Genomic DNA, 18,246 nt, shown 5'->3' with positions numbered 1-18,246 from the left:
GTATTTGCTTAGGGAGGAACAGCTTCTTGTTAGTCATGTACATTGGCAACTTCAGAGCAGTGTCAAGGCAGCACGGTAATGTTTTAAAACACTGCAAGTTCTCTAAGATAGCAGCTTTAAAGCAATATTGAGAGACTGACGTCTTTCCTTCAGTCAGGTTGCAAAAACAAGTACACTTAAAAACCCCATCGTCTTAGGCAAAAGTGAAAGCTCAGCTCTGAAATTTTACAGGACCAACCAGTAGTTCAATCAACCTCATAACAAGAACCAGCTAGGCAGATAAAAATAAACCTGAGAGAAAAGATGATGCAAGTAACAACCCCCTGCCATTTAGATGCTTGTAGGACAGACAGACAAATTTCCAGAAAAGTCCGAGCCTACGTGCACAAACACCCAGTGCACACTCGGGCACGTGGCACATCACATAGTGCCTCTGCAATCCCAGGCAGAATTAAGGCTGCATTCACCATAAAGCTGAAATACAGCCAGAGAGCAAGCAAGCAAGAATAGCCATTTCTAAGAGACACATAAAACCGATTTCAGTTAAGAAAATCCCAAAAAACCAAAAACCAACCACGCAAAAACCCCAACAAGGTTGCACATCTAGGTATTATTAAGGTAGATGAACAGCGCTGCATGATGTAAGTCCATGTTAAGTTAGAGAAAAGATCAATCTTGAAAAGCCATCAGATTTTTTTATCACTCAGAGATTCAACCCTTTCACCAACTAATGTCACGCCAGCTCCTGCTTCTGCGCTGCCTGTGTTCAGTCTGTAGCTAAGTCTGAGTAAATCCTGTGCTGCAGAAAGTCCTTGTGTCCTGTTGCTGTACCAAAGGATGACAATTACATGTGTTTTCTCCCTCTCTCCGCAGCGCAGACCTACAGCCATCCACCAAGTACCAGCGAGGTAATGACTAAAATTAATGTTTTTGATGCTTTCCAGGGCAATTTAGTCCAAAACATCCATGTTTCATAAAGACAAGATGTCCATCACATTCCCACAGGAGAGACAAAAAGCTCATTTTTGAGTTATTTGCTTGGGATGCAGAAAAACATCAGTTTAAGCCTATGTACCAAATAAATGTATGTACATAAACTATAATAACGATACGCGGCCCCTCTCTCGGGCAGCCAATGGCCGAACAGACCACAGTGCTCACCTGTAATTTGAGGCTGAGTGTAACACTGCCTCGAATCAAACGGTCACCTCGTGATCATGTCCTAGATGAGTGTCCCCAGACACTGGGCAATTTATGACTGCAGGGGTGCTTCTCTCTCCTCCTCCTCCTCCTTCCCTTCTCTCCTCAGCTTTCTGGTAGCCAGCATAACCTCTCTTGCCCACAGTTTAATCAAAACTGACACGTTTCCACAGAAAGGTTCAGTTTCAGCATCATGTCTTCTAATAAAAAGCCATTTAACTGGACTATCACCAACCAGCTTTAGTAATAAAAGAAGCCTTCAGTTGAAAGACAAAGGGAGATTTAATACTTGGAGGCTTAAAAGGTTTTTGGTTAATATTTCCATTGTAAAAAAAAAAGCAAATGTCTCAATGAACGGCTAAGTCTCTGTTGGAACAGAATAAGGTTTCCCTTTCCAATGTGCCACTGCCTTTAGAAGGAAGAAAAGGGGGAAAAAAAACCCACAAACCAAAACAGCACGCACTGTCAGGTTGAACATTTAATTTCCTATAAGCCACAATAGATCAAATGGTTGCACTGCAGGAGAGGACACACAGGAAAGTCTGGCATGATAAACACATTGCCCAGTCCCTCTTGCTTCCCTGCTTTGGGATTAGATTCAGGAGCTCTGGCATGGCACCCCAAGGTAATTTGAGAGGTTACTATATAACTTGGTGTATGCCCTGCTCCTCTGCTCAAACTCATCATCCTAGAGGCAAGGGGTGAGCAGCCATTTCTCAACCAATGCACGCCACAGTCTCCCGTACTCGTTTGTTTGTGTTAATACGCTGGGCTCCAAGAGGCAGCTGAGTACCTGTAGTTTGCTACCTCTGCCTTGCAAATAGCTCATTTTAGCAGAGGGTGAGTGAAGTTGCCTCTTCAATCACCAATGCCAAACCGTCACCAGAAGCCCTATGTATGACAGAACAAAGCCCTGCCATTGAGCAGCCCAGCCTGGTTGTTTGGATTTTTTTATAAAGATGACATCAGTAAAACAAAAGTCAGTGCCCAGCAGATATGTGGGTGTTTGGCAGAAAAATTTGAAGTGAGCAAGATGACAGAAAAGGTTGTGATTAAATGAGCTCATCGTTTGTACATGTGAGCGTGGGGTGGACTGTGGGAGAAGAGAAGAGAAGGGGGTGGAACTGTAATGGGGAACCTGCCAAGTAGCTGTCTGGTTTTGAGAGTTTTTTGGTCCCAAGTAAAAGCCCCAGAGTGTCATTTGAAGACAGTCCTGGGAGGGTTGTTAGTGCAATAGGAGAGCTGGCCTTTCCGAGTATCAAACCTGGCCTGTGAATAATGAAAGACTAAAACAAAATCTCAAGAATCTTTGTGGTCACTTCTGCACCATCAGTGCGTGTGACAAATCACTCCACCTCTGTGCTTCAGTCTCCTCACTGTTAAGAGAAAGTAAATGATAACAGTTTTACAAAACTTGTAGACTGAGAGCATTCTGGAAATCATGGCTATGAGTAAGGCTTGGGTAGACCTATAGGTTGGAAGGGACAAGAGGTGCTCCAGGCTTCACTTCCAGTGGCTTTGGAGCCAGTCACTCATGAAAATAAAGACCCTACCTATTCTCGTATCCAGGCACATTAGGAGAAGTGCTGCTGCCCTCCCAATTCTTTGCAATAGCGACTAGGGGAGGAGAGCGCCATACCCCTGCAGATAGTTGAGGAATTCCTTTTCTTAAGCAAGTCTACCCTTGTTGCTCTGCTCCTTAAAACTTCCGGAATTTCAAAATTTTACCAAGCCTCAACTCAAAACTAAGTAATTACTTTCAGTGAAGTGTCCTCAAGGTCAGGAGATCCTTCAACACCAAGCAGAGTCCAAACTGATGAAATGAATTATATAAGCTAGGAAAATCTGAGACAGATTCTGCAGGAATTAGGTTCTAACAACTATTTCTCACTTCTAGCTTTGAAAAATAAAAGAAAACCCTTTGGGTTTATTTACCCATGGAGCAGAGACCACTGTTCCACTTACAGAGTATGAAAGGTAGCTACAAATGTCAGCGTGAACTCATCAACACCCACTTAAAATACTGCTGCTACTGCAGACGATAGAGGATGCCACTACAAAGCCCATATTTACTCACTGGCTTTATTATCCAGTGGGTTCAAATCAAGAGCATCAGGGAAAACAATTTTTTTAACTTCTGGCTCCGAGTATTTAATCAGTTCACACCATCCCTTCAGATTTAATGAGTCATCCTGCTACCTATTTATATGCACAGTCGCCCACAACCTATTAGCAAACACCTTCATGAGGTAAAAGGAAGACAAGTCTAAACAGAGTTGGAAAGGCGTTTACCCACACAATCTTACCTCCTCCTTCATTAATGGCTCTTCCTTCTCCTCCCTCTGTTTTCAAGGAGAGCATTAGATGAAGGCCGCCAAGGAGGGGGTAAGCCATTGCCACATCTCCCATAAGGCCAGTGCCCCTTCCAGGACAGCGTGTCTCCTGCACAAATGCACACACGCACTTGGAGTCTTATTTGACTCCCAGACCCAACGTCTCTCTGGCAGCTGGCTGCAACTCCCCTGGCCCTCCCTTTATTCCTCTGTTTTCCTATGCTTTTCACACAGCAAATCACCCTGACCCCTCCCTTTAGTTCCTCCTCTAAACATCCCACATTAAGTCCTGTGCAAACCTCAAATGCTCTCACCTCATATGCACCATAACATGCCCCACACCTTTAGCAAGCCCCCTCCAGCCTCATCTGTACCGTGATCTGGAGAGCTGCTCCCATTCACTCATTGGGTAGATGTCACCCTGGCCCCACCAGGATGATGGCTTTCCTGGGACAGCCCTGAGGGGAGTGAGGGCAGGGCATGATTTGGGCTCCCTCACCTGCCATTGCATCGCTGTGCTCCCTTGTGTGCGTGGTGATGAGCTTTTTATCACATAACCTATCACTGAGCAGTGCCAACCTCAGGACAAGAGTCAGGCCTCCACCCTCCACCCACACACACCAGGCGTGCACGTGTTTTGAGGTGCTTCTGGTGTCCAGCCATGGCCTCTACAGTAGGGAAATACAAACCGTTCTCAGTGCTATATATGTTGGTCAACATCACTGCATGAGCACACAAGGCTATACCAGATTTGTTCATGTTGCAAACTTCTTCAGGGTATAATCATGGTGAAGCCTCTCTCTCTCTCTCCTCTCCCCAGGAATATTTTGCTGAAAAAGATTCCATGAATTCTAGAGAACTGTGGTACTCTACTGTTAACCACGATGTAAAACGTAAAACGTCTGTGATTAACAGCAATAATCAGACAGAATATGCACTTGTCAACGTGCCCAAGAGGAAGGAAAATATTGCCAGCGCTGAAGAGCACAGTGACTATGATTATGTCTTGATGACTTAGAAAGGGACACTCTTTTACTTGAATGTTTAAGCCAGCAGTATGCAGCCTTGCTAACCATCCTACCTCTGGTGTCAGGTCTTCAAACAAACACCTGTCTCTTGTTACCAAGCTTACTCATTAGGACACATCTGCCAGTCATTACCAATGAGACAAATCTGTCAATGAAAACATGATCAGAGAATGAGATGTGGATAGAGTACAGGACTTGACAATTAAACTAGAGGAATCAGGAGCAACTGCCATTGTAAGACAATCTTTCTCTATAGAAAATCGGGTGCTTCATTACTAGAAGCAACTGAGGCTGCACTTTTTTCTGGACTTTTACAGGACCTATTTTTAAAGAATGGTCTTATAGAACTACTGATAGAAATCTCAAAAATGCAGTAACAACAACACCCCCTGTTGTTGGGTTTTTTGTTTGTTTGGAGGGGATTGTTTTTTAAATGAAAGCATAGACCCTGTGTTAGATGGACTTACTCTTTTCCAAAGTTTCTCTGGCCTGCTTGATATATACCATTATACAATGTAGATCACAGAATGGTAGGTGTTGGAAGGGGCCTCTGGAGATCATCTAGTCCAACCCCTCTGGCTCGAGCAGGATCACCTACAGCAGGTTGCACAGGATGGTGTCCAGGTGGGTTTTGAATATCTCCAGAGAAGGAGACTCCACAACCTCTCTGGGCAGCCTGTTCCAGTGCTCGGTCACCCTCACAGTGAAAAAGTTTTTCCCCACGTTCAGACGTAACTTCCTGTGTTCCAGTTCGTGCCCTCTTGTCCTGTTGCTGGGCACCATTGAAAAGAGTCACCTTGACATCCATCCTTTCAATATTTATAAGAATTGATGAGATCTCCTCCCAGTCTTCTCTTCTCCAGGCTAAACAGATAAATAACTCATTTCTCAAACTGCCCCTGCCCCACCCTTTAATGTAGTACTACTTATCTTAGAGTGAAGTCTTAATGAAGTTGGAATTAAATAAAAATTTTAAGTTAAAGAAAAAATTTAAAAAGCAACAAACTGCATGCCAAACAAAAATTCCAGCCATTTAGAAGACTATGAAAACCAATGCTGCACAGGCAGTAACTACACACCTCTCAGCAGATTCCCAGGTGTTTCCTTCATGACGCAGCGCTTCCAGCTCACTCCTGCAGGAGTGTCAGGTTCGACTCTGCAATGCCAGGACAGAACCCCCCCCATAGCCCATCACCCCTCTGCAGGCAGCATCTCCGGGCACGTGCATAGGACTGAAACCAGTTACACAACTGTTCACCAGAGCTCATAAGGTGATTATGTGCCTGTGTTCTTACCTAAGCGTGTTTTTCTGCTCCCTCCATTTTTGTAATAAAACAATTTTGAAGAAAACATCGAACAGTTTTCCTGCTTTTAAATATTCCTTTGTATGTGATGGCTGGCTGCAGCCCTGGCTTCACGGTGTAGAGCCTTCGCGATTCCCACCCACAGTTTCGGTGCCTGGGGCAGTCCCACAGGTGAATGCTTGCATGCAGCACGGTGCAGGCAGCGCTCTGCAGGTACCGCTGCACTGACAGGCAGCTGGATCAGCCCAAAATTTGTACTGGCTGCTGTGCCGACACAGATAACTGCCTGCCGTGGGATTTTAAAGGGCTGGTTGTACACTCCACAAGCTGAATTACCAGAATTATCTTTTCTCTTCCTTTTTAACACTATCTCAAGTTGCCTCAGTCATTAAAGTATTACCTACACTCCTTCTATTAAAATTAACCTTAAGCATTTCCACAAAATATCTAACCTGATGAAATAATGTGTTTGCTCACTGCTCTATCCCTAATAGAAGAAGTCATAATTAATGTACTTGGTTATTTTCTTTTACTTGATCAATTTACCTCAAAGATACAAAACTAGAAACCACTTTTTGTCAGTTTTTGATATTCTCTTCAATGAGAGTTCAAAGCTTGGCCGGAGGTGGACTGTAAAGTCAGACATTTTCTGTTGAATATCACAACATCTTGCTACAACTCCACCACCTCCTTTCCTGTGAATTGCTGAGGTAAAGGTACTAGGGCAGAGGAGGATGGCTGGAAAAAAATGGGTGCTTGGCTCCTTTTTTTTGTCAACTCCTTATGCACATAGGGGTGTCACCATAAAGAAGCATAATCAGTATATTATTTTTCAGTTCTTAGAAACAGAATCAAGATAAGTGTTCAAGGGCAGGTTCAGTCGTCTTAGTAAGAGCAGTAAAATCAAGCAGCATCTCAAAGGCAAATTATTTCTTCACTGCTGGTATTTTCATAGCCTGCTGCTTTTGGGACAAACCGCACAAACCACGAATTTTATCCTTCCCCAATGTAAGACTCCGAAGGAATATCTGCTGTAGTTGTATGCTGCATAGAACATTGCATCAGGAGAAATTATGGCTCTTACAGCCAACACTACATCTTACAAATCAAGATGGGGTCAGAATTAGCCACAAATATGAGAGCTATGTGAACCATTAATTTGGTCCAGGCTGTTTCCCAAGCTCCATTAAAACTCAAGCAACTACAAATACGGTTTTGAGTGTATGGCTCTGTCAGACAGACACTTCATAAACTCTCAGCATTTAGAATTCCGATGGTTATTTTCCAACTCAAACAGCTGAAAGACTGGAGCTGCTAAAGAATGAAAGCAATCACTTTAAGACTAACAATAAATAATTTAATGCACAGTAAAATTGTCAGATTACTTCTTAAATAAACTAATAACATTAGAAAAAGAGAAACACAATTTCCCATAAGGTATTTTTCACAATACAAAAGGTTGTGTAAAATAAATTTCTCTATCCAACAGTACTAACATTTATACTGGCTACAAAAAATGACAAGCTATACTTCACTAACACGGTAGTGAATCCATTCCATTACGTGTAAAGATAATGCTTAATTTTTCATTTTCATATTATAGCCAGTTACTGGCTATAACTCTCATGCCATGCTGGACTATACGGTCTGCTTCAGCACCTTCTTCTTAGCACTGGTCCATCTCATCTGATCTCTTGTCAATAAAAACAACTACTTGCTGCCTTATTAAGGCAAATATCTTGCATTTGTTTGTTTTTATCCCCACTGCTGGGACAGGGGCTATAATTAAGAATATAGACTAGTTCCTCTCTGAATTTACAAATGCAGGTCAAATAGCTGTCTGTTCACTAGTACCAGTAGCTAATTATTAAAGCACATGGCTAATTTTGACCATTGAAAGATTACTGTTGTATTCAGATGCATTAGTGAACAAGACATGTTTCTTCCTGATGTTTCTTCATTTCTATTTCACATTACAGAAGAGAAAAATAGAGCAGGAAGACTGTAGGATGAACAAGGGAATGATGAGAGCTGAAGCTCACTGTAGAAGCTAGTGCAAAGGTCTTGCATGTAATTAAAGAAAATAGACAGAATATTTAAGTTTTCAGACTGTTTTATGAAGAAAGAACAACAGGGAAACGTGGCATATGAAGTTAGCAGGGAAAAAAAACTAACAGTCATGAGCATGGGTGGAAGTGACCATTAAGGATGAAGCTGTGCAGATAATTTTGAATGAGACAAGAGAAGAAAAAAGGAGCCATGTGCAAGACTGCTTTTAAAGGCCATGCAAGGGATCCAGATTCAATCACAAGGCAAGACAAAGCAGAGGTTTCAAAGTCAATAGAGCATGCATCAGACAAGATGCATGATTTTCAGAAGAGTAAAATGGGTTTTTGAGATATCAGGACAACAATAAAGAAGGAGGTAGCGGTGTTATAGGAATAACACTGTTTAGATATACCACATTTTCCATTTATGATACTGTATCACAGACAGTATTTACAGGACATCACCTGTAGAAGTGTTTCTACCTAACGAATAGCTCCCTACCCTGGGATTACTAACAGACAGGAGAAGCCCATCTCTTCTAGGCAGTGAGGAAGATGAGGAGTCTTTTCATCATTTCTCTGAAAGGTAAAACAGTACATAATTAAGATTAAAATGAAACTTTAGGTGTTTCAGCATATTCTTTCCTGTACCTTTTACACTGCATTTTCTATTAATCCTGTCAATATATAAGGAACAAAATCATACTGAGAATTGGAACTCATGACTTGTTGCTGTCTCGTCCCTTGACAAGACTACCAAGAGAAATCAATATGAGTTAATTGCACATTTTACTTATATAGACTGTATGGTGATGTGTTAGCCTAGAATTACTCTGAAAGCACATAGGGAGTGGGGGTAAGCAGCTCTATTCAATGTTTTTAGTAAAACCGCAAAGCTCATAGGATTTTTATGCTGACGTTTCAATCAAGACAAATCTAAATACATTGGAATCACTACCTAGTCACTGGCAGTCATTGGAATCACTACCTAGAAAACCTGGAAGAGAGAATATTTGGTTCCTCTAAAAGACATCTCTGTGCATAATAAATTTTCCCAAAAAACTCTGAAAAGACAAAAATTAGGAGTCTTTTTCATCCTTGACTGTGAAAAAATCAGATGTTGAGTCCCAAATCACTTATCCTGTTTTACTTGGATTAAAATTTGTTTTATACGCATTCAAATATGAAGATACAATAAGGAGAAACATATTTCATTATTTGGCTCCCTGTTATGGTACACACACACAAGAAGATTTTCTTTGTACAAATAGAATGCAAGAGGTGATCTGAAACCTCTTTGGTTGGAGTCTGCAGCTAACCAGTCTCATCACTACTCCCTTTCTCATCAGAGGACCAAACAGTGAATCCCAGGTTATATGCTAAGCATAGCAAGACTTTCTTGAAAACTGAATATTTTACAATTTTCTTAATACTGCTGTGCAAAATATATTTACTAACAAACCTCAACATCTTGCCAGAAGGATTTCCCTCCTTCCAAGAAAATACTTCTGCTCTTTGTAAAGAAACAGTTTCTCTAAGGTACAGCACTTACACGTTAACGTGAGAGAAGTCGGGTCAAGCTTTAACCTATCACATTCAGATGTCCCATGAGTGAAAGTATCTTCTTCATCATAAATATTTTGACGTAAAACGTTCCTTATAAAATCTGAGTTCATCATGTTTTCCATAAACCCCTCTGCTGCTGGCGGTACAGAAAACTCTAGCTGATAAAATACGGTGGAGCTTTCATTACTGAAAAACAACATCAAGTGTGAATTCAAGTCCCCACTGGATCTTTTCTTTTTTGAGAAGACTGACTTTTCATATCAAAGTTGGCATGGATTTTTTTTAAAGTTGTTCTAAAGAAAAGCATTATAAAATAAAACTGCCATCAAAAGTTGCAGTTTCCTCCCTCCCCCTCCCTTCTCAGAGCAGCTCTTGACATTAACAGAAACTAGGCACATACCTGAAATCAACCCGAGATTTTTTCAAATGCATAAAGGGCAATTGGACACATGTCCTAATGGGGTGAGATTTTCGGCACTTGTACTTCACAAGTACCTAACAATAAGACATGCTGCGATATCTCATGCATAGGTTAGCTGAGAACCTGCAGAAAGATTTGCTCTCCTGCTAGCAGTACCTGGGGCCACCCAGCTGTGCTCCTAACTCAGCTCTGCAGAGAATTATGCAAACCACCAAACTGCAGTCCGTCTCTGGAGATTTCATTGTTTGTGGTCTACCAAATCCACTGACTACAATTTGACAGTTACATTTTGTACTCACAGAATTTAAAACATCAAAAAAGTAGTTGGATGGGAGAAAAGAAAAGGAGACACAGAGAGAGACAAAGACACAGAGTCACACGCATATATGAAGAGGCAGAGAGAGACATCAGCTAGTCAATATGTATGCAGAACTACAGCTTTGTGCTTGATGGTCTAAATGATAATTTTTACTCGTAAGGTTAAGGAGCTACAGCTCCCTTATTGAACAGAGCTGGCGTGCCCAAGGCTGGCGGTGCAGGGGAGCACGTTCCCCAAAGTGCCCTCAGGACTGCCCCTTGCCGCAAGCCCAAGGGGACTCTTCCTCTGTCCTTGCTCTCTCAAGGGCCTTGGGACTTTGCAAATCTACTTCCCTTGATTTTCTCCTGTCTTTCTAATCCCTTTTGTAACAGTGCTTTTTCAGAAGTCCTTGGGGAAGCTCTCTGGCTGCCTTCCCTTGCCTCTCTGCTATCTTCCCATGGCAGGACCACACGCAGCTGATCTTTCCAGCCCCACTTTTCCCTCTGCTGCTTAGCCTGCCTCCCGTTGTAAATCTACGGTATCTCCATAAATTAAAACTTCAGTCTCAAACACAATAAATCTCTTAGCCTTCCTCCAGTGCCAGTTTCTGCCTAGAGTAAGATCCTCCCTGTGTTCCAGCCTGAAGAAGGCAGGCCTGGATGCTTTTCCCCTTCCTCCCACCACTGCTACCCCTCTGGGTCCACCAGCCTTCGGTGGCCGAGCTTCTCCTTCACACGTAAGCGTCTCCCACCCAGGCTAGCCTAGCCTTCACTCTGCCACCTGCTCTCCCTCTCATTCCTGTTCCACCAGTCTCTCCAACATGCTGCTGCTTTTTTTCCCCTCCTGTTGTCCAAAATAAAGCGAGGGGCAAAAGCGGTACAAACAAACCAGCAATGCAATATTACTGATTTGGCTCTCACAACTTGTATGCCCCTGTTGCCTTTAGCTCTTTTGGGAACAAAACAGTTCTCCCCTCCCTATCAACCCTGTTTTATTTATTTAAGGCTATTTAAACCATGTCAATCTCAAGTGGTTCCAGCAGTTCATTTTCCTATTAATAAATATTCTTAAATATGTTTATAAGGGCTGCACTTATGTATCACAGAGATGATACTTAACAGCAACAAAATATTAGTCATTATATATTACCAGCAGCACTTGCCATTTACATCAGAGGATGATTCAACCGGTTTTCACTACCTATACACATAACTTTCTCCCAAACAACCTATTTTTCAGATTTAAATGTTGTGTATATTTACATAGGCACATGTATGTCTCATCAAAAGTCTGGAATTTTCAGATAATTTTGGTGACAGAAATTGCTTACCTGAAATAAACCACCTGAGCTGACCTAAAGTAGCGTCCTAGAGCTGGAGATGAACTGTAGACATCTGTTAACTTGGAGAGAAAAAAGAAAAAGAAAGAAATATTTCTTCCATTCACTCTCTCTTTTCCCCATAAAAGAAAGTACAGCAAATCATTCCTACAAGTGTTTTAAGGGGCACAAACACAGCTGCTGAAGGTCAAATATCAGCAAATATCTGCCCTGGAAAAGGTTCACACAATCCCTTTAAGCTTGACAGACAAGTTAATATAGTAATCACTCAAACGCACAGATTACCTTAACACAATGGAGGCATTCAGGGTGAGCTAAAAGTATGTGCTCATGTTGCTGATGTTTGGCTTGGGTTTTTATTAGTACCAAAAAGCTCTTCTACCCCTACTTGGTAGAGGGAAGGGTCTCTCTGCTGAGACTCCCTTTCCACAGGGAGTCTAAATCAGCACTGCTGTGCCTGCTGGCCTTATTTCAGCCCTGAATGAGCTGCGATGGCTCAATGGAAATGGCAGCTATAAACCCAGGCTGTCATTGTGTACTCACAGGAGAGTGCAACTCACAGGATTTTTAGCCAGCATTTGGTTTAGACGACCTTCACAGACCCCTCCTAACCTAAATTGTTCAATGATTCTATGAAAAAGGTGTCCCAACCATTGCTCAAATTTGGGGAAAAAATTCAGGTGCTTTTTTTTTTTTAAAATCAATGTAAACTTCTTGTGTGCTTAAAAGCAGACAATTCTTTTTTCTAGATCAGCACTTAATATTATACTAGTAAAAGTACAACTCAGAATTTTTTATGGACTTGCAAATGACCACATTGCTACATAGAGAAACAGAAACTTATTTTATGCTACATAGAGAAACAGAAACTTATTCAGAAACTGAATTTATATTACAAGTAGAATCAAGTTTTGCCAAGAAAAACATCAACACATACCCTCTTAGTAATGTCTTCAGAGAAAAGGTGTGGGAGACCACACATTAACTCCAATGTTCCTGAAAAATTGCGACAATTTCCACTATTTAGCAGTGCATCGGGATCCCAATAGTCATCCTCATCTGTGTAAACATCTAATATTCAAAAAGAGATAGAAAGGGGAGGGAAAATTTCCAGTTAGCAAAAGTATGGTGCGGGGAACGACACACAACAACAAAAACCACCAAACCACACAACCTCTTGGCTTTCTCTGGGGTGGCTTTCTCATCACCTAGGTAATGACTGACTGGGAGGGACAGGAAAAAAAAGTGCAAGTCACCCGAAGAAAAGTGACAGCACATAGAAATCAATCACCGACCCTCATTAGCAAAAGTCAGCTGCTTTGGGAGCCTGACAGGCACTGACACCACACAAGGGGATGTAAGTCATCCATTACACTTGTTTCAATGGTACAAGCATCATTTCCATCCTCATCCCCAACTCTCTTCTTGTAACATTTTCTCGCTTAGATGCAAACTGGAATTGCCATCTGATCAAGATACGAGTTGCTTGCTGCCTGCTAAAATAAAAGTGTTCACATCCACTACTCAACACACCACCCTCTGCAGTCAGTGTCCTGGTCCCTTCAGCAGTTTACAGGAGTTTAAAAGATGCTACTGGTCAATTCATGTTAGATTAGATTGTACATATTGTACACTTTCGTTAGAGGACAAACCGAGAGTGAGATACTTACTAGAATAAAGAATTAGGCTGATGAGAATGACCAGGAAGAGTACTAGAAAAATTGTAGTTATAACCATCCATAGTTTACACTTCCAGAAAACTACATTCCCACATGATTTCCAGTAATCTCTCTCCTAGTTACAAAAGAAAGGGGCATGTTGGTTAATGAAATAAGGCAGGAAACAGAAAAATTAAGCACGTATCTACTGTAACATTTAGAAACACAAAACCCCACATAGATGGGAGAGTCTCGTTGGTAAGCAATACCCTACACCAGGGGTTCCCACCCTTAAGTACTGCTGCAAGTGGGAACACAGACCTGCAGAAGGCAAGGGATATTCACAGGCAGGCTATTACTTGAAAGAGCCGTATCATTCCCAATTTGTGCAGAATTTCCAATTCCTGAATTGCCCATAAAGCTAATGTGCTACAAAAGTGCTTTCATGGCTTCCAACTTTTTTTTTAAACTACATAGATTTGACTTGCATGTTCCACAAGCTGTCCTTATTTGACTTGTATGTTCCACAAGCTGTCCTTTTAATGTTTGCCATCTCTCCCAACCAAAAAGGTGTCTGGGAAGGAATTTCCAAAATCATCCATCCCTCTGCTACGCTGATGATGTCAGTCTGCATAGCTCCTGGATGCCAGCACTCAAAGCAAGTGGACTGTTATTCATTAGATACTATTGCATTAAAGAACACTGTAAAATAATTGAGACTTTTACAGCTGACTCCCTTTTTCTTCAGAAGATTCGAAATTTGAAGGCTATTGAGAACATTTAACAAAGTTTATTACAAATCTCACCTGTTCTAGGAGATCACGAGGAAACTCTCTCCAAAGAAATTGTGCATGTGTGCAAGGATAATACCTGCCTTTCATTTAATTTTTAATAAGATTTAAGACCATGGCAGAAGTTAGTATTTTATTAGTTACCCCAGCATTACTAATATTAAAAAAAAAGCTTAGGTGACATAGCAAGACAAGTTAAAAAACCTTCCAACTATTTTATTCCACAGGCAAAAGACCGAAGGAAGGGCGTGAATTCCTAAGACAGTAGACCATGATGCCTTTGCATTTGCTCCTCCTCCTCCCCATCCACCATAAACCCAGCTGTAAACTCCATGTCCTTTTTGCCATCAGTACCAGGCGAGGAAAAGCACACGCTGTGGTTTGTCTGGGCCACACACGTGCTGGTTGGCAGGAACCAGCTGCTAGCTGGAGGCACTAACCCGTGTTACTTTCCCTTTACTCTTTGAACTTTCTAAGAGCCCAGCGTAATAGAAAGCCGTTCACTGAATTTAACTGACATCCACCAGCTGGCCTAAGGCTTCTTTGGAGGTGGCAAATGAACAGGGAGAGAAAACAGACAGCCACAGAGAGATCTTACAAGAATCATTTCTCCAGGAGTAGGGGCGGAAAAAGGGAAAGTGCTCTCTGCAGGCACCCCTGCACGCAGAACTTTGGGCAAAACCTGAATGTGTTTTCACTTACAGCATGCTTTCAGGTGTGATCATGCTTACATACATAGATTTTATTTGATTTTTAAAATGTTTTAGAAGAATGAAGCTTCAATTTAATACTTGACACTAGCATATTGTTTTGTATCTGAAAAAAAAGAAAAAAAAAGCCAGTAACTACTACCTAGAGTACAACTGTGAAATCAAACATAGTAATATCCATTAAGAGAGCTATCAGGCCCAAGTTTCGATTGAGCCACATATTCATACCGTCACAAAAGTGTAATTCTTAATCTCGCACAGCAAACCGGCTGGACCTCAAGCAAACATTCAGCTCCCCGACTATTCCCTACCAGCTGGGCCAACGCCTCTGGACATTGCCCACACAGATCACAGGACTGCTGGGGGGAGCAGCAGCAGCAGACAAAATCTCTCCCCGTTGGGCAGGGCAGTTCTCCTGATTAACCTGCCACATGAGCATGAAGCAGGGCACGATAATTTTCCAGCAGTCCCTGTAGGATAGGAAGCCAATTGCCAGAATCAGCAGAAACAGACCCCAGATGAAAACTCAATTCTGGGAAAAGGAAGGCTAAACAGAAACTTAAGGGTAACGTTTCTCAAGATAGCCAAGCGGATCTAGCTCACCCCTGCCTCTCATCCACCATCTCCTGTTCCTCTTTGCACCTCCCTAGAATTTGCCTGACCCTGCAACAAGCTGATTCAGCTTACCAGGCTGGAGGAGAAGTAACTGGCCCCTGATATAGTCAAGTAATTATTTTTTTTTTCCCTAGCCAGTGAATGAATCATCCCTCAGATACGATAAGCAGGAAGAAGCAGTCCCTGTTGCTCAGCCAGGAGCAGGAAGGGAGGAGTGGGGTGACGACAGCTAATAATACAGCCGAGCTCTCGGGAGGGCTCGACCCTCCTTACAGAAAAGTGGGAAACACCTCAGCTCTGCCGTAGATATTCCCTTTGCTCTTAAGTAATGAAAAGCGTTGTACGACAGTCACCTGCGAGTACATATTACTCCTCTGCCAGCGTTAGTCTGTTCCATAGCTTTAAGCTAAACGCTGGGAGCGACCTTCCTCAGGACTCACGTGCTGGTCTGAACTGAGGCTTTGGGGCGCACTGTTCATACAAATTCGTAATTGTTACCAACTGCAATTTGCTCAAAGATAAAAAGAGAGAGAATCCAGCATAATCTGTTTCAGGACATCCTATTCTTGTTTTGGCAGCGCTGTTTTCTGATTAATTTGTTCTGAAAGAAAGCCTGGTTTTAATATGGGTTTCAACTTTTCTCCTTTCTGGCTTTGAGCCCAATCCCACTGACAGCACATGAAAAGAGAAAGCAAAACACAGAGTACCAATTACAACTTCATTTCCCGAGTTAAAGTTAACAAACAACGAAGCACAAAAAATAAAAAAAAGCTTAAAACCCCACTCCAATATTAGAATACTTCATTGAGAAGAAGAAAAGAAATATGTTTAACAGTTTTTCAGCTTTTTCTTTCAAGTTGAATAACCTTTCCCTATCCCTCAAACAACAAATTAAACCACTCCTACATGATGTTCCAGCAAAGTTAATTTCTCTCGCTGCGTGGTATTTTCCCCAACAGCGGGCATCAGATGAGCAAGTGAAATTCCTACCTTTCTTGTTTGAGCATTTAGAGGCTTGTCATGATTAGCCTCACTTTCCTCCACATTATCTTCTTGTAATTCGATAATCTCGTGGTCCTGACCAGAGCTTTGCCTTTTCATAGCTTCTGTCTCTGCATGAGGACCTCTGTCTCTGAAGCAAGCACGGAGCCAACTCATTTCCTTCTGGTTTCGGCTGCAGTTATGGTCAGTAGCAGCTCTAGTGTGAGGCTGGAGGCAATAAAAGGGAGAGTTGGGATGGTTTTCACAGGACTGATCTCAAAACACTGATAAATAAGGGGAATTCCTTGGAAGCACAAATAACGTCATCTCCACTAGCTACAGAGAAACAGGAGGCAGGGAAGTATCAAGGTCGCCAGAACTGCAGCCCTCAGCTGCGCAATACTAGGTTTTCCAGTTTGTCTACTGTACCAGCCCTTGACAAGCAAGTGACTAAACCTTCAGCAATGTTGTCATTTGCTGAGGCAATTTTGAAAGGAACCAGATCGCTTTCCCTGCTGCTATCAGCTGAAACAGTAAAACACTATTGCTGTTATCAATACAGCTAATCAAAGAGATATGGTTCTAAAGAGCACAAACTGAGTAAAGGACCACATAGCTTGTGGTTTGGTTAGGCTGTGAAGGGAACTTATAACCTACATCAGCTCTTTGAGTTTTAGTCTCCCTGTACAGTCAATAAAGAAATGAACACCACTGATCTCTGTGCTGTGAATTGTCCTCTCTCCAGCTGTTACGCAGCTTAAAAACCATGTTTGGTGTTAAAGAACCACTTAGAGGTCTATTCACATACTATGCAACCTAAACCTGAGAAGCTGCTTCCATGTAAAAAAAACCAGAAAGACAAATCTGTTTGAGGAAGATGGCCTTCAATTTCAGCCGATGCTCTACAGGGCATGCTTTTACACAACGCAAATCATTGTATAAGTTGACATGTGGTCTGATCTGCTCTAGCTTCCCACATGAACTCTCCCGTGCGACTCGGAGTCACTCGTAACAACTTACTGCAGCCTTCCTCCCCCCACCTCCCCAGTACCCTTCACCCTACCTTCTCTCAGTTCTCCTATTCTGACTCCATCCTCATGTTTCTCCTTCCTCCCCACAGAGCACCTCTCTCCCCTCTGGATTAAAAGGGTTGGGCCGGCAGCCGGTAACTGCACTCTGGTCACTCGCTTGTCCCAGCACAGAGAGGATCACGCATTAGGAGGGAGACAAAGCCTCTTTCTCCAACTCCCTCCTCTGCTGGCTGAGTATCCACTCACAGCACTGCTGCTTCTTTTTCCTGCCAAAAGCTGAGGATGCTTCCCCCTCCTTTTTTCTTTTTGTGCAACTCATCTGGCTGCTGATGCCTGGAGCAGTCCCCGGGGTTCAGATTCCTGATGTCATGTCACAACCATCCAGGCAAAAGCACTCCAAGAAGCTGAGCACACATCTTGGTTTCACTGAGCAAATAAAAAGAAATACAAATTGCATATCCCACCTTTTGGTTCTGGAGAATCCTTAAAACTGCGGAGGACTGAGGATGAAGCTGAGCAGTCATCAAAATGCGTGTCTGTATCCACAAGATTTTACCTGGGACATCTTTACGAGAAAAGCCTTTACCTGCTGGTTCTCAGTACTCCTGCTGGAGATGAGCTTCATTTATTTCATTTCCACTCACAGTAACAGACCTTACCTTCCTACTGAATTGCCTGAAACCAAAACAGTTCTGCCAAGTCAAACAAGTTAATGATTATGGATCTCACCCTGCAAAAGCCAAAGTCCTTTTTTATTTACATCTGTGAAGGAGCTCCTTACAAAGCATTGAGTTTCTTTCGTTTGAGTGATCTAAGGTCTGCAGTTGGTGCCTTTCTTGCATGTGAACTAACTGACCCTTCTGACTCACGAAGCCAAGAAACTCTTGAAGACAACGGGAAGTAGAGAAATGATCTGAACTTTC

The 18,246-nt window shown here is 42.3% G+C and overlaps 1 protein-coding gene across 2 annotated transcripts; it reads right to left on the bottom strand.

The window, feature by feature from the left end:
- Positions 1 to 7,200: 7,200 nt before the first annotated feature.
- C1H3orf52 (chromosome 1 C3orf52 homolog) lies at positions 7,201 to 18,119 on the bottom strand. Of its 2 annotated transcripts, none has more exons than XM_075767942.1 (7): positions 17,788 to 18,119; positions 16,302 to 16,520; positions 13,208 to 13,331; positions 12,475 to 12,608; positions 11,529 to 11,599; positions 9,466 to 9,665; positions 7,201 to 8,492 (listed from the first exon to the last, which is right to left on the bottom strand). In XM_075767942.1, coding segments are annotated over exons 1-7 (810 nt in total). In that variant the 5' UTR covers positions 17,848 to 18,119; the 3' UTR covers positions 7,201 to 8,490. The 2 variants fall into 2 exon arrangements, with proteins under 2 accessions (XP_075624057.1, XP_075624067.1); XM_075767952.1 differs by lacking the exon at positions 17,788 to 18,119 and adding an exon at positions 17,356 to 17,781.
- Positions 18,120 to 18,246: the final 127 nt, after the last annotated feature.

The sequence above is a fragment of the Balearica regulorum genome, chromosome 1 (genome assembly GCF_011004875.1).
Source record: "Balearica regulorum gibbericeps isolate bBalReg1 chromosome 1, bBalReg1.pri, whole genome shotgun sequence".
NCBI classification, from domain to species: domain Eukaryota; kingdom Metazoa; phylum Chordata; class Aves; order Gruiformes; family Gruidae; genus Balearica; species Balearica regulorum.
This window is presented reverse-complemented; position numbering and strand designations above follow the sequence as displayed.

Coding starts and splice junctions, on each gene's coding strand:
- C1H3orf52 (XM_075767942.1), bottom strand. CDS start 17,847: ATGACTGCTCAGCTTCATCCTCAGTCCTCCGCAGTTTTAAGGATTCTC. Junction 13,332..16,301: donor TAAATGCTCAAACAAGAAAG/GTAGGAATTTCA, acceptor TTTTGTAACTAG/GAGAGAGATTACTGGAAATC. Junction 11,600..12,474: donor CTGAAGACATTACTAAGAGG/GTATGTGTTGAT, acceptor TTTCTCTCCAAG/TTAACAGATGTCTACAGTTC.